At 51.8% G+C, this 23,357-nt stretch overlaps 1 protein-coding gene across 1 annotated transcript in view; it reads left to right on the top strand.

Moving 5' to 3' along the window:
- The window catches only part of Lrp5 (low density lipoprotein receptor-related protein 5), a 63,384-nt gene that overhangs the window by 28,234 nt on the left and 11,793 nt on the right, over nucleotides 1–23,357 (top strand). The window contains exons 7-16 of the mRNA XM_013021151.1: nucleotides 5,486–5,702; nucleotides 7,940–8,229; nucleotides 11,592–11,818; nucleotides 13,075–13,259; nucleotides 15,149–15,472; nucleotides 17,630–17,829; nucleotides 19,722–19,942; nucleotides 20,739–20,929; nucleotides 21,722–21,931; nucleotides 22,847–22,972. Coding sequence (XP_012876605.1) covers nucleotides 5,486–5,702; nucleotides 7,940–8,229; nucleotides 11,592–11,818; nucleotides 13,075–13,259; nucleotides 15,149–15,472; nucleotides 17,630–17,829; nucleotides 19,722–19,942; nucleotides 20,739–20,929; nucleotides 21,722–21,931; nucleotides 22,847–22,972 — 2,191 coding nt within the window. The remainder of the gene's footprint in view (nucleotides 1–5,485; nucleotides 5,703–7,939; nucleotides 8,230–11,591; nucleotides 11,819–13,074; nucleotides 13,260–15,148; nucleotides 15,473–17,629; nucleotides 17,830–19,721; nucleotides 19,943–20,738; nucleotides 20,930–21,721; nucleotides 21,932–22,846; nucleotides 22,973–23,357) is intronic.

The following is a 23,357-nucleotide window of genomic DNA, read 5'->3' as shown; positions in this document are numbered from 1 at the left end:
TGGGCTGATCCCTCAGAAACTTGAGCAAATTGAATCTTTCATGCTTTACGTTGCTTTGATAGCAATGTGAGCTACCTACTACAGAAAATGGGTACCAGAGAAGTGAGGTCATCATGGTGACTGGATCTAACCATGTGGCTTTTAGACCTTGGGAACTAGATTGGGAGAGTTTGGAGAAGCAGACTAGAGAAGAGAGAGCCCTTTGTGCCCTGCAAGCAGAGCTTATTGGGCACCTCAGAAGACCAGAGTGCTGGTGGAAATGCACAGTAAATCTGTGCTCCTAAGGCTTCAAGAGGAAGTGAGGGCTCTGTTGGAAATCGGACCACCCAGATTTCAGAGGAAGGCCTGGGAGGTCAGGCCCTGGCTGACCCTGGCATGTCGGAGTCCCTGAGAGGGCCATGTGTGGAGGCCTGCGAGGGGAGACCGAGCTGTAGTGCAGATCCCCCGAAGTCACAGATGCCAAAAATGTGGAACTCTGCCACCAAGGAAAGCTGTAGGCAGCCAGTGGTGCTGGCCCAGAGGGAGGGCATGTGGCTGCAGATCATAGCCCTAGGGGGGGGCTGCCCATTGTGGCAGGACGTGCCCCCAGAGGTATGGAGCTATAGGACTTAATGTTTGCTGGGCTCAGTTTCAGTTCTGTTTCTTTCTGATCCTTTCTTGATGTCCTCCTGTGGTCCTTTCTTTTAGAATGGGAATGTTTATTCTGTGTCTTGGAAGTATTCATTTACTTTTTGCGTTTACAGGGACTCACAGCTATGGGTTTTGCCTAGAGTCTCGGTAGAGACTCTGGATGTCGACTTTTGTACCATCTTGGAACTATGAGCCTCTTTGGAGGCCTGGGTCAGAAGGCTAGGGCTGGGATATGAACTGTCTCACACATGCTCACGTGTTGAATACTTGGTCCTCAGCTGGTAGGGCAAGTTAAGGAGATGCTGAGAAATATAGCAAGCAGGCCTAGTTGGAGGAAGTATGTCACTGGGGGTGTAACTTTGAAAGTCACATGTGTTCACTTCCTCTTTCCCTACTTCCTGTCTGTCATGAGATGAACAGCCTCCTCTACATGCTCCCACCTGCTGCCATGATGTTCTATCCAAGGGCCGGGGGCCTATGGGCTGAATTCTCTGAAAGCAGGTGCTGAAGAGAGCTCTCCCCCTTTACATTGCTTTTCTGGAGTATGGGAACACAGACCCCAAAGCCCACCTCTGGAGGCCCAGGTTGTGGAAGGAGACAGAATTCTAGCACAGGGAGACTGCATCTTCACGGGTGAAAGGAAGACTTCCAGATATATTATTACGGAAGGGTGGAGCCCAGGGCCTTTACATGTTAACTCAGTGTTCCACCACTGAGACTGAGCTAAACCCAACCCCTACATTGCTGTGGCACTTCCTGTGACTTGGTGACATTTCCAAGAGGTTTTGTTGGAAGGCAGCCACGTGCTGGCTGTGCCAGTGGCCAAGAATTCTGAGCCACCAACTTAGGGAGGAAGGATTGAATCCAGCGTGGTTTGGTGGTGTGTGGCCTGGCTCTGGGCAGAGCACAGCCCCCGGAATACAGCCCTGCATGCTGGAATTGGCTGCCCTGGGAAGAACGTCACTGCCAGCTACACTGCTCCCTTGATGGCCTGGGAGAAGAACGCAGGTCTGGGAGAGCCGGCGAGCTGGTGAAGTGGGTGTATTTAGACAGTGTTAGGGCACAGGCAGATCAGATTGATCCTGAGGGGGTATCCACGTGGGGTCTCCTGCCAGCCTTGCCTGTGACAGCAGTCCTTGGAAATCGGGTTGGAAGCCAGCCTGAGCAGGGACAGCGGGGAGTTAAGGGTGGCTCCCAGAGTGGGCCCAAGCCACCCCCACTGCCTCTCCGTGGGAAGCAGTCCTGAGCTTCCTCCCTGCTGCTGGGTGGGGCCCAACCAGGTCAGCCTGAGCGGGTTGGAGCTGTAGCTGGGGACCTCAGTGGTGAGGGCTGGGGTCCTGGCATTCTGCCCATCTCCTCTTTTGCTTTCCCCAGTTGCCACGACTGTTTGCTTTCCTAGTCTACTGGGTTAGAAACTCCAGTGTTATGCTGTCTTTGCCTCTGGGCTGCCTCCTGAACCCCCTGTCAAGCCTAGAGCCCCTCAGGTACCCTCTGCCACAGTCTGCTTACCTGGGGACAGCCTCCTGTGTGTGTCCACCTCCCTGCCCCTGGGCAGGCTCACAGCTGGCCTGGCTGTGAGCTCTGGACCTGCTGTCTTTATGTCAGCCGTATGCAACCACATTTGCAAAAGTGACCAGGTCAGTGAACACCCTAGAGTAGGGGTGGGGAATGACCAAGGGCCATTTCAATATTTATAACATCAGGGCCTGGGAAGGTGGCTCAGTGGTAGAGCGCTTGCCTCGTATGCATGGGGCCCTGGGTTCAATTCCTTAGCACCACATCAGCAGAAAAAGCCAGAAGTGTTGCTGTGACTCAAGTGGTAGAATGCTAGCCTTGAGCTGAAAAGCTGAAGACTCAGAGTTCAGGCCTCATGACCGGGGGGATATAACAGGCAGATGGCGGCCACCAAAAAATAGATGAGAGGGGACCTTGGTGACTCAAGCTAGTCATCCTAGCTACACAGGAGGCTAAGATCTGAGAATTGTGGTTTGAAGCCAACTTAGGAAAATCTGTGACTCTTTATTTTTTTTTGGTCCAGTTGTGGGGCCTGAACTCTGGGCCTGGGCACTGTCCCTCAGCTCTTCAGCTCAAGGCTAGCGCTCTACCACTTGAGCCACAGCGCCACTTCCGGCTTTTTTCTTTTTGTTTGTGTGGTGCTGAGGAATCGAACCCAGGGCCTCAGGCATGCAAGGCAAGCGCTCTACCACTGAGCCACCTTCCCAGCCCTGAGACTCTTACCTCTAGTTAACCAGCAAAAAAGCCAGAAGTGAAGGTGTGGCTCAAGTGGTAGAGAGTCGCCTTTAGGATATAAAAAAAACTAAGGGACAGTACCCAGGCCTAGAGTTCAAGCTCCAATAACAGCACCATAAAAGGAAGGTAGGGAGGGAGTGAAGGAAGGATGGGAAGAGAAGAAAGGAAGGGAGGGAGGAGTATGAGAAACATACATGTCATACATGTCAATCTGACCTGTCATGTACTAAATTATTTCACAGGCCTTATATGTCCTGTGGACCAAATATTGCCCATTCTTGTCCTATTGGTTGAGATGGGGGTCTCACCAACTTTTTGCCTGGATTCGCTTGGACTCTCAATCCTTCTGGTCACTCCCTACCAGATAATTGGGATCAAAAGCATGAACACTGTACCTAGCTCAGTTTGGGCAGAAAACCAGAATACTTCATGATCTATGAAAATAATGAAGAATTCAAAATTCAGGGTTTGCCAATGAGCTTTGTACTGTTCAATCTGTAGGTAGGTTGAGACTGAGCTGTCCGTTTTCTTGGGTGTGGGATCATTTTCTTCCTGATGTTCACATGCTGCCCCTTTGTCCCCTCTCCTGCCCTAGTTGGCCTGCAGAGAGGGGGTGCAGGGTCCCCAGGCTGTGCCAGGCGGTGCCTGTCCTGGCTGTGTTGGTCTCACTGTACTTCTGGGGCCATAATCCCAGGGAGAGCTCCTCCACCCGACTCCAACCCACACCACGCTCTACCTCCTGTCCCGTGTGGTTTTGTGATGGACCAGCCATACAAAGGTGTTCTACACAGACTTGCATTGCTCTGTGTGTGTGTGTGTGTGTGAAAGAGAGAGAAAGAGAGTGTACTAGGGTAGGCAGGTGTTTGTCTACTTGAGCCAAGCCCTCAGCCCTTTTGGCTTTCATTATTTTTCCAATAAGGTCTTATACATATGCTTGAGTCAGCCTACACTGCAATCCTATGTGTGCTTCCCATCTTCCTGGGATGATAGTTAGGAGCCATTGTACCCAACTTTTATAATTCAAGATGGAGTCTTTGAAACTTTTTTTTTTTTTGCCAAGTTGATCCCCGACTATGATCCTGTTGATTTCTGTGTCCCTTGTAGTTAGGATTACAGGTGTCCGCTGTGGTGCTCAGCAGCATTGTTTTGTGTTTTCTTGTGTGGGCAAAACACAAACAAGAACACTGGACTGTGTGGACTGAGCTCTGCGCATCTCCGCTTATACTGCTCACCTGAGCTGCTGGCCTGGGGAGAGAGCTCAGCCTAAGGCATCGGTGCAGCCTCAGGTGAGGCCACAGATTGCACCTGGGCTGCTCCACCTGCCCAGGGAGTGGCCTTAATGAGCCTCTCACTCTGATTTAATGACTGTAGATTGGAGCCAGGGTCCTTTGTTTTGTGCCATTGCCTGGGTGATCTCGCTACTGCCTAGTACAATCCTGTTATGATGGGGAAGCTGAGGCCCAGGATACAGAATACCAACACATGGGCAGAACTGGGTGGGAGCCCTGATTGCCAGTGCCAGGTTGTTTGCTCTTCCCAGGGGACAGCAGTTTTGTTTCTTGCCATCCAGTGGTGTTGTCTGCTCAGACCATGACGCTTCTGCCTTGTATTTTTGCCACCTGCAAAACAGCATTTGTAGCTTTTCTGATAAGCTGGGAGTGGGGGGCCTGCCTAGGAAGGCTTCCATTGCCCGGCACTGGGATGATGCTTCTGCCTGGCTGGGGGTTGTTCCAGTCCCACCTTGGCCCCGGCGTCTCTGTTTCAGCTGGAGAAGGCATTTGCTGTTTAGCTGTGACCTCTGGGGCTTTGTGGAGGTTGCTTCCAATCCACACTGACTCTTGCAGAGAAGGGTGGCGCATCCAGGTGGCTGGTGGCACACTGCACCGGGATGAAGGCAGCTCAGATCTGCAGGCCTGAGCTCTGCGGAATGCCTCTGGCCCTGAGTGAGCAAGTGATTAGCTCAGGGGGACGCAGAACAAACTTGCACAGAAACTGTGATTGCCCAACACTTCCAAGCATCTTGTGTTGGTTGTGATTCATGGCTCAAAGCCAGCCAGAGGGACTGGGAAGGTGGCTCAATGGTAGAGTGCTTGCCTTGCATGCATGAAGTTCTGGGTTTGATTCCTCAGCACCACATAAGCGGAAAAATCTGGAAGTGGTGCTGTGGCTCAAGTGGTAGGGCACTGGCCTTGAGCTGAAGAGCTGAGAGACAGCACCCAGGCCCAGAGTTCAGGCCCTATGACCGACCGAAAAAAAAAAAAAGTCAGAGCAAGAAAGTCCATGAGACTCTTATCTCCTAATTAAACCGCAAAAAGCTGGAAGTGGAGGTGTGGCTCAAGAGGCAGAACACCAACCTGGAGCAAAAAAGCTCAAGGACAGTGTCTAGATCCTGAGTTTAAGCACCAGTATCCCCCCCTCCCCCCTCCCCACACGCCATTTGTCCATCACTCCAGAAACAATTGCACTTAGCATGTCTCAGTACCTGGCAAGGTGTAGAAGAAGCGGAAGCTCCTGGGGTGGAATGTGCCTCTTGGGGGCAGGTTCAGGGTTGGCGCTCACTGGCACGGCCCCACCCATCCAGACCTGCGTCCCTGCCGTCCCACAGGTGATCAATGTGGACGGCACGGAGAGGCAGACCCTGCTGGAGGACAAGCTCCCGCACATTTTCGGGTTCACGCTGCTGGGAGACTTCATCTACTGGACGGACTGGCAGCGGCGCAGCATTGAGCGGGTGCACAAGGTCAAGGCCAGCCGGGATGTCATCATCGACCAGCTGCCTGACCTCATGGGGCTCAAAGCAGTGAACGTGGCCAAGGTCTTTGGTGAGTTGGGGGGACCCTGAGCCCTGGCTCTGCCAGCCTGACTGGCCCAGGAAGGAACAATAGGTCCAGCCTGGATGTGAGAATCCAGCGGGGGTGCCCTACTCTGGGGAAGTGCAGGACATGAATGGGGACAGGATCCGGTAAGGGACAGGTGGCATCTTGCCTGGAGACATGCCCTCAGTAGTGAGTCTAGACCAGGAACGTTGCTGATCGTTGTGGCTAAGTTTGCCAAGTGCCCCAGGCTTCAGGGCTGGGGTGTTCAAGGAACCTGTTTGCTAATCACAGCAATTGCCTCACAGACACCAAAGAGAAGGAGGCAAGGCTATGCAGCCGAGCTTGGAACTTGCTGGGTCTGCCCACCCTAGGCCTCAGGAAACCTCTGCCTGCTGAACGTGTAGCTGGTGAGAGGGCCCAGCTTAGCTCTGCCACCAGGTGGGTGGCTGGAGCTGTGATGTGAGTGGATTTGAAACGAGAGGAAATGCTGGAGCATAGACCTGAGGGAGCAGGCAGGCAGGATGTGCCCGCCAGCGCCATGGTTGAGCAGAGACCTGGCGTGGGAATGGCGGCTGATCTCACAGGCAGCTCATGCTTTCTGTTGCCATTATAAAACACATAAAAACATACTGTGCCTAGTTACTTAGAAGGCTGAGATCTGAAGATTGCAGTTCAAAGCCAGCCCAGGCAGGAAAATCCATGAGACTTTTATCTCCAGTAAACTATTCAACAAAAGACAGAAGTGGCCGGGCGCTGGTGGCTCACGCCTGTAATCCTAGCTACTCAGGAGGCTGAGATCTGAGGATCGCGGTTCAAAGCCGGCCCAGGCAGGAGAGACCATGAGACTCCTATCTCTAATAAACCACCAGAAAACCGGAAGTGGCACTGTAGCTCAAGTGGTAGAGGGCTCGCCTTGAGCTGAAGAGCTGAGGGACAGCGCCCAGGCCCAGAGTTCAAGCCCCACGGCCGACAAAAAAAAAAAGACAGAAGTGGAACTGTGGCTCAAGTGGTAGAACACTAGCTCTGAGAAAAAAAAAAAAAAAAGCTCATGGATAGCTCTGAGGCTCTTGAGTTCAAGTCCCAGGACCAGCACACACACACACACACACACAGATATGCACACACAAAAAACCCTAAAATCGAAACAGCAAAACCCAGCCATGGTTGTGTTGGGGGTAGCAGTGCATACCTGCAGTCTCAGCGTTTGGGAGGCTTAGACTGGAAGATGGCAGGTACAAGGCCAGCTTGTGCTACCTCCCCATACTTCTCCATACTCGCAAAATAGAATCAAGCAAAGACACTCAGTATCCATTGTGGAAGGTGAGAGCCGTCTGTGTTTGTTAAAGAAACCGAGAAGAAAAGGAAAAAAAAAAAACCTATCACCATGGGGATACAGTTTAAGGTTGGGAAATTGGGATTCTCTCTTATCTCATGATTTATTGATGGGTATAGGGGAGAAAAAGATTTGGTTTTTAGCTTAAACACAGCACTAGGTTTAAAAATACTTTTATTGACACTTCAGGAGCTATGAGATATGCTTCTAAGATAATGAACTGGCCCAAAATAAAAGGACACATTATTTCTGTCTGTTTTAATAAAGAGGTGCATTTAGCACCTGTGTCTCACACTTGTAATCATAGCTACTCAGGAAGCTGAGATCCAGAAGATGACAGTTCAAAGCCAGCCTAGCCAGACAAGTCAGAATAACCAGCAATATGCCAGGTTAGAGGTGTGGCTCCAGCTGAGTAAGCAAGAAACCCCAAATTCAAACCTGGGGGAGGGGGTGTATTGAAATTGACTGTTCTGGGCAAAACCTGAGATTTCTGAGGTGGCTGAAGGCGTCAGTAAATCAGGGAATATTCTAGAAGGGTCATGGGAACCAGTCCTATCAGCAGGCCAGGAGTTGAGGTTCCAGGAGAGGGAGTTAGGCCAGTCACTGGTTCTCTGGTTCTTGGTGGGCTGGGTGGAGCTGGGACGGGGCTGGGCAGTGTGGGTCAAGGTCTTGTCCAGCCTGCTGAGCCTATTCCTACAAAGCTTCCTGTGCCTTAGTTTCTTCACCGAGAATAGGGATGAGAATAGTTGCTTCTGCTGAGGTGGTGATGGAGGGAGTTCATGCAAACACCTGGGACTGGTGCCTGGTGCCTGGCAGGACCTGATGTATGCTCACCGCCACGTGAGGCCATGGCCTGGGGCGCTGGGCAGAGGAGGGCGGAGGAGGTCCAGAGCCATGTGTCTGCCTCCAGGAACCAACCCGTGCGCAGAAGGGAATGGGGGATGCAGCCACCTGTGCTTCTTCACACCCCAGGCCACCAAGTGTGGCTGCCCAATCGGCCTGGAGCTGCTGAGTGACATGAAGACCTGCATCGTGCCGGAGGCCTTCCTGGTGTTCACCAGCAGAGCCACCATCCACAGGATCTCCCTGGAGACCAACAACAATGACGTGGCCATCCCCCTCACGGGCGTCAAGGAGGCCTCTGCGCTGGACTTTGACGTGTCCAACAACCACATCTACTGGACAGATGTCAGCCTGAAGGTACGGCCTGTGCATCCGTACCGCCTGCAGCTTTCCTGTGGGGACCTGGCCCACAGGTTCATACCTACAGTGCTGAACACTTCCTTAAGGAACTGTCTTACTGCCAGGTACCAGTGGCGTGCGCCTGTATTCTTAGCTACTCAAGAGGTTGAGATCTGGGGATCATGGTTCACAAAGCTAGTCTAGCCTATCAAGTCTATGAGACTTATCCCAATTAACCACCCAAAAGCTGGAAGTGGAGGTGTGGCTCACATGGTAGAGCACCCACCTTGAGCAAACAAGCTCATGGACAGCACCCAGGCTCTGAGCATAAGCCTCGGTGCGTGCACACACACACGCACACGCACACGCGCGCGCGCACACACACACACACACCTATTACATTGATCATTACACTTGTTTGGGCAGTGCTAGGGCATGAATTCAGGGCTTTCTATTTGTTAGGCAGGTGCTCTATCACTTGAGTCACACCTCCAGACATGTATCTCTGTTTTGTTAAGTTTTGAAATTATCTTAAAACAAAGTTATGTCAGCTCAACAAATCTGTTTGTAAGTACAGTGTATTTTGGTCAGTGTTTCCCCCCTTCCATCGTTCTCTCCCATTTCTCCCAACCGCACCCATCCCCTCAAGTTACCTGGCTCCGTTTTCACACATGTACATTGAGTAGGATGACTATATTCTCCCACCTTTCCCCTCTCCGTTTGTCTGACCATTCCCCCCGTGCACCTGGTTGACAGGTAAATGTGAATGATTGTGACATACAGGTCTAGCACACATCGCTGCGGGCTTTCACAAGGTGCTGTATGATGTGAAGACATTAGAACTTGGCAGTGACATGTAACTTCCCACCTGCTGCTGCTTTCTTTTCTCACAGAAATCTTTTTCTTCATTCACAGTGCAAATCTAACCATTTGGGGGAAATGCAGGCAAAGTCCCTTCTCTCTCTCTCTCTCTCTCTTTTTTTTTTTGATTGGTCATGGGGCTTGAACTCTGAGCCTGGGCGCTGTCCCTGAGTTCTTCAACTCAAGGCTAGTGCTCTACTGATTGAGCTACAGTGTCACTTCCAGTTTTCTGGTGGTTCATTGGAGATAAGAGTCTCACAGACTTTCCTGCCCGGGCTGGCTTTGAATTGTGATCCTCATGTCTCAGCCTCCTGAGTAGCTAGGATTACAGGCGTGAGCCACTGGCACCCCGCACATTATATTACTTTTTTTTTTTTTGGTCGGTCGTGGGACACGAACTCTGAGCCTGGGTGCTGTCCCTAAACTCTTCAGCTCAAGTCTATTGCTCTACCACTTAAGCCAAAAAGCAGGAAGTGGAGGTGTGCCTCACATGGTAGAGCACCAACCTTGGACAAAAAAAATCTCAGAGACAGCACCTAGGCCCTGAGTTTTAGCCTCAGTGCTGGTATTCACACACAAAAAAGAACTACTCTATTGATCATTACACAATGATCAAGTGGAGCCACAGCTTTACTTCTGGTTTTCTGGTGATTAATTATAGGTAAGAGTCTAATAGACTTTCCTGCCCAGGCTGGCTTTGAACCATGGTCCTCAGATCTCAGCCTCACAGATACTTCTGCTAGATGCAGTAGGGTACTTTTTCCCAATTCCAAAGATATTCACAGTAGACCTCTTTTTTCTGTACTTTTAAAAAGTTCTTTGTTTTGCACTGTGTGTGTGTGTGCGCGCGTACTCACACATTTATGTGCCAGTCTTGGGGCTTGAGCTCAGAGTTTGGTATGGTCCCTGAGGTTTTTTGCTCAAGGCTAGTGGTGTACCACTTGAACCACAGCTCCACGATGGAAATTTTCTTGCCTTTTATATTTTGGTTTGCATCTTGGGATAGTTTCAGGAGGAAGATTACTGGGTAAAAGTGTGTAAGTGAGGGTTTTCTTGTTGTTGTTTGTTTTGCTGGTCCTTGAGCTTGAACTCAAGGCCTGAGTTTTTTGCTAAAGAAGCAAAAAATGCTCTATCACTTGACCACTTGAGCCATAGCTCTACTTCTCACTTTTTTGGTGGTTTTATTGGAGATAAGAGTCTCAAGGAGCAGGGTGTTGGTGGCTCATACCTGTAATCCTAGCTACTCAGGAGGCTGAGATCTGAAGATCTTGTTTCAAAGCCAACCTGGGCAGGAAAGTCTATGAGACTCTTATTTCCAATAAACCACTCAGAAAACCAGAAGTGGTACTGTGGCTTAAAGTGGTAGAGCACTTGACTTGAGCTGAAGAGCTGAGGGGCAGTGCTCAGGCCCAGAGTTCAAGCCCCATGACTGACCAAAAAAAAAAAGTCTCAAGGCATTTCCTGCCTGCGTTGGCTTCAAACCACACACAGCTCTCAGATTCCAGCATCCTGCGTATGTAGGATTAAAGGCATGAGCCACTAGTATCCGGCTATACAACTGTTTTTAAGACCTTTGATAACTGTGTATGTGTGTGCACATGTGTGTGGATATACATGTGTGTTTATTATCATATGTATATATCCAAGCTGCTTTTTTTTTTTTGTCAGTTGTGGGGCTTGAACTCTAGGCCAGGGTGCTGTCCCTCAGCTATTCAGTTCAAGGCCGAGTGCTCTACCACTTGAGCCACAGCACCACTTTACTGCCTGGGCTGGCTTTGAACCACGATCCTCAGATCTCAGCCTCCTGAGTAGCTAGGGTGACAGGCATGAGCCACTAGTGCCCAGCCAAGCTGATTTTTTTTAAGTGTTTGTTATATTTATTGTTTTATTTAATTATTTTTGTGCTGGTAATAGGGCTTGAACTCAGGGCCTTGCACTCATACTTGGCTTTTTCACTCAAGGCTGGCACTCTACTACTTGTACCATAACCCCACTTCTGGCTTTTTACTGTTAAGTGGAGATAAAGTCTCTGATTTATCTGTTTGTGCTGACTTTGAACTGCAATCCTCAGATTTCAGCCTTCCGAGTAGCCAGGATTATAGGTATGAGCCGCTATCATTGCTCAGTTTCAAATGTTTTGTTTTGCTTTTTGCAGGTCCTGGGGCTTGAACTCAGGGCATGGGCACTGTTCCTGAGCTTTTATTTTTGCTCAAGGCTTAGTGCTCTACCATTTGAACCACAACTCCACTTCCAGTTTTTTGTGGTTAATTAGATGAGTGTCACAGACTTTTCCTGCCAACGCTAGCTTCAAACTGTGATCCTCAGATCTTAGCCTCCTGAGCAGCTAGGATTATAGGCATGGACCACTGGCACCTAGCTTCAAATGTTTGTTTTAAGACTCTGTAGTATTGATGATCTGGCCCCACATGTGGCCAGTAGTTGCTCTAGTTGGGCCAGCATTTGTCTATAAATGTGATGCTGGTGCCTAACTCCTCCCTTTTCCTCCTCCCCTGTCCCAGACCATCAGCCGAGCCTTTATGAACGGCAGCTCCGTGGAGCATGTGATCGAGTTTGGACTGGACTACCCTGAAGGCATGGCCGTGGACTGGATGGGCAGGAACCTCTATTGGGCTGACACCGGGACCAACAGGATCGAGGTGGCCCGGCTGGATGGCCAGTTTCGGCAAGTCCTGGTGTGGAGGGATTTGGACAACCCCAGGTCACTGGCCCTGGATCCCACCAAAGGGTAAGGGCCAGTTTGGTCATCGTGTGTCCCTGTGCAGTGGTGCTGACTGGCCATCTTGGGGGTCTCTGCCTGGTATTTGGAGGTCAGGGTTTTGTTTGACCACCATTAACCTTTAAGGTGTCTGGCGTTGGCCAAGACCCTTGGGGATCATCTGGCTCTCTCCCCAAGGAGAAACGGTGGCTGGAGTGGAAGGATAGGGTGGAAGCTGTTGTGGTATGCTGAGCGAGACCTGACACCTCAGCTGTCTTGAAATCAGATCCACAGAACAGCCAGGCTGGGTTTCACTCTCTGATCTTACGGACACAGAAACTAAGTTCAGAGAAGTTGAATGACTCCCCCAAGGTCCCATGGTCAGTTAGAACAGCACCGGACTGACATTGGCATCTCATCAGGCCCATTGCGGGGCCAAGCTATTATCTCCCATCCCAGCCTGAAGGCTGATGTCCTTGGAAGTCAGGCTGCTTGGAAATGGCCCCTTGCAGGCCCTGGAGCTGCAGCTTAAGAGCCACCTCAGAGGCAGCCTGGGTCTCTGCCCTGGGCACCAGGGCCAGATAGGCCACAAGCAGAGCTCCTGGACCTGATGTCCCTTTCTGTTCAGGGACATAGAGCCCACCCTGTAGTGCATCCACAATGCGTGTGTCACAGCCTGAATTCTGCTCACACATGCTCTCTTAGGGCGGGAGGCATGGTCTCAGATGAAAGGGTAAGAAGAAAGGTCTCAGGTGGACACAAGGCCATATAAGCCTTCCAGGATCCTGGATGGATGGATGGGCAGGAGAAGAGGAAGGAGGAGGAGCTGATGGGGCAGCACAGAGCCCCCTGCTGCACCTCCTTTGCCTTGGGCGCTGAGGAAAGGATCTTTTATCTCAGCTTGCCTCTGTTGTCTTGGTTCATGCATCATCCTAGCTACTTAGTTACTTTGTCTCCACCAAACCATCCCATCTCAGCCATCTGTTTCACAATTGCTTCTCTGTGGGTCTGCTGTGTGGCTGCACCTGCATGTCTACCTGGCTGGCAGGTGAGGCAGGGCAGGAAGGAGGGTGAGATCATTTGCGTCAGCCTTTGGGGGGAGTTAGCCCCCCTCCTGCGGTATCTGGGGGCCCTTCCTGCCTCTTGTTGCATCATCACTTCCTGGCTTCACCCCGGGTTGAGGGCCGAGCTGAGGAGGTGGTGATGGTGATACTGCCCATGCTACATTTTGTCTTGCTCTGGACAAGGACCCACAGAGCTGCCCCTCCCCTCCCCATGCCTTCCAGCTACATCTACTGGACTGAGTGGGGCGGCAAGCCAAGGATCGTGAGAGCCTTTATGGATGGAACCAACTGCATGACACTGGTGGACAAGGTGGGCCGGGCCAATGACCTCACCATTGACTACGCTGACCAGCGGCTCTACTGGACTGACCTGGACACCAATATGATCGAGTCATCCAACATGCTAGGTGAGGGGTGGGCACTACAGGTGGGCAACAGGGCACTAGCTTTTCCTAAGCTTTTTACTGATGATTTTTTTTTTTTTTTTTTTTTTGCCTGTCATGGGGCCTGAACTCTGGGCCTGGCCGCTGTCCCTCAGCTCTTCAGCTCAAGGCTAGTGCTCTACCACTGGAGCCACAGCGCCACTTCTGGCTTTTTCTGTTTATGTGGTGCTGAGGAATCGAACCCAGGGCCTCATGCTTGCAAGGCAAGCGCTCTACCACTGAGCTACTTTCCCAGCCCTTACTGATGATTTTAAAGAGAAACAAACCAAAAACCCACTTCTAAAACTTTTCCATGAGATAGGAAAGGACTATGATCAAACTCATTCCATGAAGCCAGTATTACTCTGATACCAAAGCCAGAGAAAGACATAACAAAAAAGAAAGCTGGACTCTGGTGGCTCACATCTGAAATCCTAGCTACTCAGTAGCCTGAGATTTGAGGATTGCAGTTTGATGCCAGCCCAGGCAGAAAAGGCCCCATGAGACTTTTATCTCTAGTTAACCACTCAAAAACTGGAAGTGACATTTGGCTCAAAGTGGTAGAGTGTTAGCCTTGAGCACAAAGAGGCTCAGGGTCAGCGCCTAGGCCCTAAGTTCAAGCCCCACAACCCTTCCCCCCCCCCAAAAAAAATCCTCAATTGCTGAGTTTAACAACACATTAAAAAGATCATATACTATGATCAACATAGTTTAATTCTAGGAATGCAAGGATGGTTCTACATGAAACTCTGTAAATATAATAGGGCACATAGAATTAAAGATAAAAATCACGTCACCTCCTCATTAGGCACAGAAAGGGCCTTTGACATAATTCAATATCCCTTCATAATCAAAACGCAGAACCTTAGGATGGAAGGTATTTACCATACTTAAGGCAGATATACAACTAATCTACAGTCAACACTGTACTCAGTAGTGAGAAGCTAGAAACATTTCCTCTAAAACTAGAAAAGGTACAAAGATGTGCTGCTGTGTCCACTATTATTCAATATAATAACATATTACTCTATTATTACGTATTGCTAGTGTATATTATTCTTAGCCAGAGCAATAAGGTAAGACAAAAGAAATAAGAGTGCTATAAATAGGGGAAGGAAGAAGTTGAATTATCCCTATTTGCAGTTGATAGGGTCCCTCCGATACTATACTATAAGACTATGGAGTCACTGTAAAACTCTTAGCTCTGCTGCTTTCAGCAAATGTACAAGATACAAAGTCAACATACAAGCTACCACACCTGACTTATTTTGTTCATTAATTTTTTTGCTGAGATTGGCTTGAAATGTGATCCTCCTGCTCTCTGCCTTCTGAGTAGCTAGGATTTCAAGCATGCACCACCATGCCTGCCCTGTATCTGTCCTCAGGGATCCTGTTGGACAGATGGGGCCAATCCCGCAGGTCAGGTGTCTTTGTGGGAACCCACAGCACTTGATGTAATAAACCACAACATACAGTCACCCTGTCACTGTATTCCAGCTATTGTAAAACACCACGTGGGTCAGTGTTCCTAAGACTGACACACAGTGAGCACTTGGTAAAAATGAAAAGGTCCCTGTAGGACAAAATGTGGTCCCAACCCTGGGAAGGCCCAGACTGGCAGATCACAAGCTTGAGGCCAACTGGGGCTATACAATGAGACCCTGTCTCAAAACAAACAAAACAGAGCAACTTGTGGAGTGGTTACCTGCTGCCAAGTCCACATTCTTATGTTCAGAGTCCTGGAAGAAGTTTGTCTTAGCAGGCAGAAGTGTCTACAGGAGCGAGCCGCCCTCTGGGGGTGGAGAGGTCACCCTGCCTTAAACCTTGGAGGCCCAGGGAACTCCAAGGTGGTAAGAGGCGCTGTGTCTCTGCAGGTCAGGAGCGGGTGGTGATTGCTGACGACCTCCCGCACCCCTTTGGCCTGACGCAATACAGCGGCTACATCTACTGGACCGACTGGAACCTCCACAGCATCGAGCGGGCAGACAAGACCAGCGGCCAGAACCGCACCCTCATCCAGGGCCACCTGGACTTCGTGATGGACATCCTGGTGTTCCATTCCTCCCGCCAGGACGGCCTCAACGACTGCACGCACAACAACGGCCAGTGCGGCCAGCTGTGCCTCGCTGTCCCCGGCGGCCACCGCTGTGCCTGCGCCTCGCACTACACCCTGGACCCCAGCAGTCGCAACTGCAGCCGTAAGTGCTTCCATTCCCCCTCCCCCACCTGCACTCAGCCCTGTACCTGGGTGGTTGGGCAAGTTGTGCACTGCTCCAGCTTCTTGATGCTTCCAGGCGGCCTGGGCTACCTGAAGGACCTATGGCTTCATCAAGATACAGATCAGTGGACTAAGCCCAGGCAGGCAATGGTAGCTCACGCCTATGATCCCAGCTACTGAGGAGGCTGAGATATGAGGATCTTGGTTCGAAGCCAGCCTGGAGAATAAAAGCCTGTGAGATTCTTATTTCCAATTAAATATCCAAAAAGTTGGAGGCAGAGCTGTGGCTCAAGTGATAGAGCACTGACCTTGAGCACAAAAGCTCAGGGACAGCACCCAGGTCCTGAGGTCAAGCCTCAGGCCAGCACAAAGAAAATGAAACAAAATTTAAAAACAAAAAACATCATATCAACCAGGCGCAGGTGGCTCACGCCTGTAATCCTAGCGACTCAGGAGGCTGAGATCTGAGGATCACGGTTCAAAGCCAGCCCGGGCAGGAAAGTCCGTTAAACTCTTATCTCCAATAAACCACCAGAAAACCAGAAGTGGCGTGGTAGCTCAAGTGGTAGAGCGTTCACCTTGAGCTGAACAGCTGAGGGACAGTGCTCAGGCCCAGAGTTCAAGCCCCACGACTGACAAAAACAACAACAAAACCCCCATCATATCAAGGGAACACGCGTCAGCTGGCCACTTCCACAGGCCTCCTAGTCCCCATTTCATAGGCAAAGAGCCTGGGGAACAGAGACATTTAGCGGCCTGTCCAGTGTCACACAGCTGGGAAAATGGAGCAGGAATAGCTTTAAGTGGCTGCTCCTGACCGCTTGCTGTGGGACCGCTGGGTGGGACTGTGTTCTGGTGGCCAAGGTAAGGAGAGTGGGGTGATGGTAGTGGTGGTGAGGAGTAAGTTTCCCATTGGTCCATGGGGTTGAGGGCTGATGTCACATCAGACTCTGCACCGCACGTAACGGCTGACACCGCTTGTCCTCTGGACCTCGTCTGAGCTCCTCAGCTCTGGCCACAGCAGGGCTGGTCTTACCCATCAAGTTTTATCACTGAGACCCGCTGTGGTCTGACAAGGCAGGGGGCAGAGCTGAGGTGTGACCAGTCTGGTGGTCTCTTGCCTCCCTGAGATTCAGGAGGGGCCAGGACAGACCGGGGTGGAGACAGACATTGCACGGCTTCTGAACCGGGCAGCTGGCCTTGGTTCTCGGACCTCCACTAAGGAGACACCATGCAATGTTCTGGTCTCTCCAAATGCACATTCTTCTGGCCGACATGCCCGTGAGCTGGGAGATGTGTGGGGATGCATAGCATTTCTCAATCCCAGGCTGCCTTGAAAACCACAGAAGCTGGGCATCGGGGGCTGCAGTTGGCCCCTAGGCTCAGCTCGATTCCTGCTCTGCAATGTCACCTCATCTGTTGCTCCCTGACTCCTCCAGCAGTGTGCCTCTCTGGTCTGTTTACCCGGGTTTCAGCCCTTCACCTGGACTCCCACAGGTGTATAGCAAATTCCACAGCTAGGGGGCTTCTCACGCTTTCCAGGTGTGAGCTTTAGCGTTCACTACCATTACCTTCCATGTATCTTGATTCTTCATTTGTGCTGGTACTGGGGCTTGAACTCAGGGCCTGGGCACTGTCCCTGAGCCTTTTTGCTCAAGGCTAGTGCTCTACCACTTTGAGCCACAGCTCTACTTCCAGTTTTCTGGTGGTTAATTGGAGGTAGAGAAGAGTCTCACAAACTTTCCTGTCTGGACTGGCTTTGAACCTCAGTCCTCAGATCTCAGCCTCCTGAGTAGCTAGGATTATAGGTGTGAGCCACCATCATCTAGCAATGTCCTAATTCTTGATGATCTTTTGTGTTGCTGGGGACAGAACCCAGGGCCTTATGCATGCTAGGCAAGTACTGTATCTTTGGGTCCCACTTCAGCTTGCTAACTTTAAAGTAAGTGTACATCTATTTCAAAACACACACACTTTGGAACAACACTGACAGAAGACATGAAGAATAAAAATCCCATCATGCACCGGGAGGCAGCTCTGTGTCCCTCCAGGCCGTTCCATGGGCACGTGTGCACGTGTGCACGCGCTTGCTTCCACATGGTGATGCTTGGCCCCTGGTCTGTTTGTCCCACCCCAGCACCTTCCACCTTCCTGCTCTTCAGCCAGAAATGCGCCATCAGCCGGATGATCCCGGATGACCAGCACAGCCCAGACCTCGTCCTGCCCCTGCACGGGCTGAGGAACGTCAAGGCCATCGACTACGACCCACTGGACAAGTTCATCTACTGGGTAGACGGGCGCCAGAACATCAAGCGAGCCAAGGATGATGGGACCCAGGCAGGTGCACCTGTGGGAAGGGAAGCTTCTGGATGGAGCTCACCCTGGTGGTGGCTTTGAGATTGCTGCCCTCTTTACTGAGCTAGGGGGAGGAGGTGGCAGCTGAGCAGGGCTTGGGGTAAACAATGATTCAGACTCCAATTATGTAAGTGCAGGTGTGGTCCCAGCTTGGGCAATGCTAGACTGATTCAGAGAGAAACTGGATTTCCCAGTTATTGAAGTCATTATGGGGGAAGCGTTCAATTCCAGGGGGCATTTTCTTTCCAAGCTGGTTTTGTGTTGCTCAGGGGTAGTGGGATTTTCTAGATTGTCCTTTATCTCATAGGAAATGTACGATTATTTTTATCTCGCAGGGAATGTGTGATCACTTTTGCTACACTGTAGTTTGTAGTTTGTTTCATGTGTTTATTACCTCACTGTGAAAAATCACACACGATGCCAGATGCTGGTGGCTCGCAACTGTAATCCTAGCTACTCAGGAGGCTGAGATCTGAGGATTGAGGTTCAAAGCCAATGTAGGCAAAAGAATCTGTGAAATTTTTATCTATAGTTAGCCACCAAAAAGCCAGAAGTAGAAGTATAGCTCAAGTATAGACAAGTGCTGGTGGCTCATGCCTATAATCCTAACTACTCTGGAGGCTGAGATCTGAGGATTGCGGTTCAAAGCAAGTCTGGGCAGGAAAAGTTGGTGAGACTCTTACCTCCAATAAACCACTAGAAAACTGGAAGTGGCGCTGTGGCTCAAGTGGTAGAGCCTTGAGCTGAAGAACTGAGGGACAGCGCCCAAGCCCAGACTTCAAGCCCTATGACCAAAAAAAAAAACAACAAAAAAAAACTCAAGGATAGCACCTAGGCCCTGAGTTCATGCCCCAGTACTGGCACCAAGTGCGCGCATGCACACACACACACACACACACACACACACACACACCCGAAAAATGACAGATTATGGGACAGAGGAGTATAGATCATAAGATGGAAAGCTCCACCAGTAATACCCCCAAAATGGGCCGGGATGTGCGAGCGGCTCCGCACTGCCGCTGCCTGCCGTGCGTGGCGGGGAGGCCCAGCGGCTGTGGAATGGGCACCAGCCTGGCGTTTGCCAGCCTGTGTGAGTGGGCGGGATGGTTCTCAGCACAGGCGTGGGTGGGTGCGGCTGGTGGCGTGTTCTGACAGGGCTCCGGGCTGAGGGAGCAATGACACGTAGGCAGACAGTTTGTCTTGCACTCACATTGTCCCCTAATGGGACACATTTGCACAACTAGGGGAGCTGAGTCAGCTGCAGTGGTGTGTGATGGGTTTTAGGGAGGACATGCTCACATGTGCAGACTTGGCTTGTGGCACCCCCTTGCCAAGGTGCCTTCCACAAAAGTCCCAGAGTCCAAAGGCTCCTTTCTGGAAAGGGCTGCTGCCACGCACGTCTGCCCTGCCTACGTCACCTGTGACCTGCCCTTCCGGGCCGCATCGCAGCCCGCCCCTGCCCCGCCCCTCCCACATCTGACTCTGCACCCTTGGCCTATTTCCCCCAGGAGAGGGTCCTGAAAGGTGCGCCTCAGGTCTGCTTCCTACTCTCCTGCTTTCCTAGCACCTTAGAGGAGACACGCAACTTGGTTTAATGTTTTGCGTCACAGCATGAATGCTAAGCAGTGGAAAAGAAGGGGGCAGTGTGGTGAGGTGGCCCTCATCCTGACCTGTCCGGCTGACGGCCAGCTTCCTGTGGGAGCAGGGGCCTGGAGTCCAGGTGTGCTGGAGCCCTGTCCTTGTGAAAACCCCATTGAGAGGACAGGGCCCGCATCCGGGCCTTCAGGACCAGGGCTCCGTCCTGGCCACCGCTCCTGCTGGTGCCCCCAGGGTCTCACCGGCTTTGACTTTGGCTTTGTTCTGTCTTACAGCCCTTTGTCTTGACCTCTCCGGGTCAAAGCCAGGGTCAGGGTCAAAGCCCCGACAGGCAGCCACACGACCTCAGCATCGATATCTACAGCCGGACGCTGTTCTGGACGTGCGAGGCCACCAACACCATCAACGTCCTGCGGCTGGACGGGGACGCAATGGGTGTGGTGCTGCGGGGGGACCGTGACAAGCCGAGGGCCATCGCTGTCAACGCCGAGCGAGGGTAGGGCCGCTGGACTGGGCGGGCACTGTGGAGGAGCGCGTCCATTCCTGTTCGTTTGTGCTGACCTGTGACTGCCGGTTGTCAGAAGCCTAGAATGCCCTTCCTCCCCCCTCCCCCCCGGCATTCCAGCCGTCAGCTCCCCAGAAGCCCAGGCTCAGCAGCCTGGCCAGCCTGGCTGAGCAGAGGGGAGGCCCTAGGCAGGAAGGGAAGACTCTGAGAAGACAAGGTGGCAAAACTGTAAGGTGTGCACACCACAATCAGATGGGGGGGGGGAGCCAGACACAGAGAGAGAGAGAGAGTGTGTGTGTGTGTGTGTGTGTTGTGTTTGCTGGTTTGGGGACTAAAAGAATCCTGTGCTCTCTCTTGCCTTTTTATTGCTTGAGACTGGTGCTCTATCACTTGAGCCACATCTCCGCTTCCAGCTTTTTGGTGGTTAATTGGAGATAAGACTTGTATGGACTTTCCTGGCCAGTGTGGCTTTAAACCATGATCCTCAGATTTCAGCCTCCTGAGTAGCAGCACCCGGTTCAGACTTCCCTTGTTTTGACCTTTAGTTATAGTTGCTAAGATCCAAAGCAGTGAGTTTCCAAAGTGGCTCCCTTTGTCCTGAGGTTCTGGAGGGCCGTAACCTTGGTGGGGGGGAGGCCCTCTCCCTCTCAGCACGTGGCTGTCCTGTCTGCTTCTGGTGCCAGCCCTGGGAGAGCCCAGAGCTGCCTGGATGCAGCAGGGTGTAAACACTGCCGTCTCCCGGCGCCTGTCCTTCCCTCACTGCTGGCCACCCCCTGCCACCCCCCAGGTACCTGTACTTCACCAACATGCAGGACCGGGCAGCCAAGATCGAGCGTGCCGCCCTGGATGGCACCGAGCGCGAGGTCCTCTTCACCACAGGTCTCATCCGCCCCGTGGCCCTTGTGGTAGACAACTCGCTGGGCAAGCTCTTTTGGGTGGACGCCGACCTAAAGCGTATTGAGAGCTGCGACCTGTCAGGTATGGCCCACTCTCTCGGCCTCCCCAGTGACCCCTGGGCAGCCCTGCAGGTGTGACTGCCCTGTGGGTACCTGGCTCTCCTTGTTGCCACTCAGGGCAACAGCTGCTCCCTCGTCCAGGTCCTGCTGGCAGCGTGCTGGGAGCCTTGTGTTAGACCTGGGCTCTGTGGTGGTCAGTGTGCCTTGGTCAGGGGGCCTTGCATGTGTCCCATATGAGCCTGGCCCTGGGTGATCAGGCTCCGGGTCCTGCACAAGCCCTGGGACGTAGAGAAACAAGCCAGTGCTCAGAGACGCTGGGGTCCTACAGCTTTTCTTCTTAAGGGTGGGGGTAGCTGGGCACTGGTGGTTCATGCCTGTAGTCCCGGCTACACTGATATATGAGGATTGTAATTCGAAGCCAGCCTGGACAGGAAAGTCTTGTGAGGGTCTTACCTCCAGTTAATGCCAAAAAGCCAGAAGTAGAGCTGTGGCTCAAGTGATCGAGTAGCCTTGAGCAGAAAAGCTCAGGGACAGCACCCAGATCCTAAGTTCAATCCTTAGGACTGATTTTAAAGAAAAAAAGGGTTGGAGTGGAAAAGGGGGCATCTTGTTGGTTAGGGGTCAGTGACCAGGGACTGTATGACTGACTCAGAAGCCAGTGTTGGCGGGCGCAGTCAGGCCCCAGCGGATCTGTGCCCGTGCCCCCGGCAGCGTGGAAGCCCCCTAGGCTCCCTTGTAGCTTTCTTTAAGCCTTTGACCCCTGACCCCGCTGTTGAGGCCGGCTGTCACTCAGAGCCCCTTGTCCTGCCTGTAGGGGCCAACCGCCTGACCCTGGAGGACTCCAACATCGTGCAGCCTGTGGGCCTGACTGTGCTTGGCCGGCACCTCTACTGGGTCGACCGGCAGCAGCAGATGATCGAGCGCGTGGAGAAGACCACCGGGGACAAGCGGACTCGGGTGCAAGGCCGCGTCGCCCATCTCACTGGCATCCACGCTGTGGAGGAAGTCAGCCTGGAGGAGTTCTGTACGCCAGGGGTGGACAGCGATGTGGGGAGGGTGGCACCTGCTCAGACCTGGAGCCAGCCCCGGGCCGTGCAAGACCCGTGTGCCCCGCGAGGTGACAGTGTCACCAAGCCAGGGCTCAGCCCCGAAGGCTTGCAGGTGTCCCAGGTCTTGGCAGTCATTTTCATATGCTGCCCAACAAAAGACCAAGTGTAGTACTTCAAAAAGACACCAGGCATTGGTGTCTCATGCTGCCTGCAATCCTAGCTACTCAGAAGGTTGAGATCTAAGGTCCCTAGTTCAAAGCCAACCCAGGCAGAAAGGTCTGTAAGACTCTTACTTTCCAACTAGCCAGCAAAATATTAGAAGCGTAGCTGTGGCTCAAGTGGTAGAGCATCAAGATTGAGCAAGAAAGTCATTGGCCCTACTCTGTTGTGAGGCACACAGGCTGTATAGATTGATATGTTGCAGCACAGCAGGAGTTGGTGCCGATTGGGCAGTTTATGTTGAGTATAACAATGCCCCCAGGTCCTGTTTGTGTTCATTTCTGTAATAGTAGGAATAAATTCTGTTGGCCTGTCAATAGATTGAGTAGTGCTGGGCTCCAGTGGCTCACGCCTGTAATCCTAGGAGACTGAGATTTGAGGATTGCAGTTCAAAGCCAGCCTGGGCAGGAAAAGTCTGTGAGACTCTTATCTCCAATAAACCACTCAGAAAATGGGATGTGGCGCTGTGGCTCAAATGGTAGAGCGCTAGCCTTGAGCTGAAGAGCTGAGGGACAGTGCCCAGGCCCAGAGTTCAGGCCTCACTACCGACCAAAAAAAAAAAAAAGAGAGAGATTAAATAGTGAATTCCTCAGGGACCAGGCCCCCACAGAACCCCATCATTCTGAGAAGCAGAGCCTGACCCCTAACCCTGTCTTGTTTTGTCCCTGCAGCTGCTCACCCCTGTGCCCGGGACAATGGCGGCTGCTCCCATATCTGCATTGCCAAGGGGGACGGGACACCACGGTGCTCATGCCCCGTCCACCTCGTGCTTTTGCAGAACCTGCTGACTTGTGGTGGTAGGTGTGACTCTTTCTGGGAACTTTGGGCAAAGACCTAGTCCTCTACCTCCCAGCCCACTGTCCTGAATCCTTTCCAGCATCCAGTCTCCAAAGCAATTCATCTCTTACTCTCCATTGCTTCTGCTGTATAAATGAATCTGTGCTATGAGTTTTCCCCTATGAACTGCCTTCCCTGCATCCCACCAATCTGGATAAGTTGTATTTTCATTTGAAGGTAGTTCAAATGCTTTTGAGGTTCTCTGGAGATAGCTTCCCTATGTTATTTAGAATTGTTCTGTTTAATATGGCCCAGCTGGCTCTGTCACTGATTTCCAGGTTAGTTCCATGTGGGCTGAGAGTTTACTTTGTTTAGTTTTTATTTGTTCTAAGTTTATTCAGGTGT

The sequence above is a fragment of the Dipodomys ordii genome, unplaced genomic scaffold (assembly GCF_000151885.1).
Source record: "Dipodomys ordii isolate 6190 unplaced genomic scaffold, Dord_2.0 Scaffold54, whole genome shotgun sequence".
Lineage (NCBI taxonomy): Eukaryota > Metazoa > Chordata > Mammalia > Rodentia > Heteromyidae > Dipodomys > Dipodomys ordii.
The sequence above is the reverse complement of the archived record's forward strand: the minus strand, read 5'-3'. Positions and strand labels throughout refer to the sequence as shown.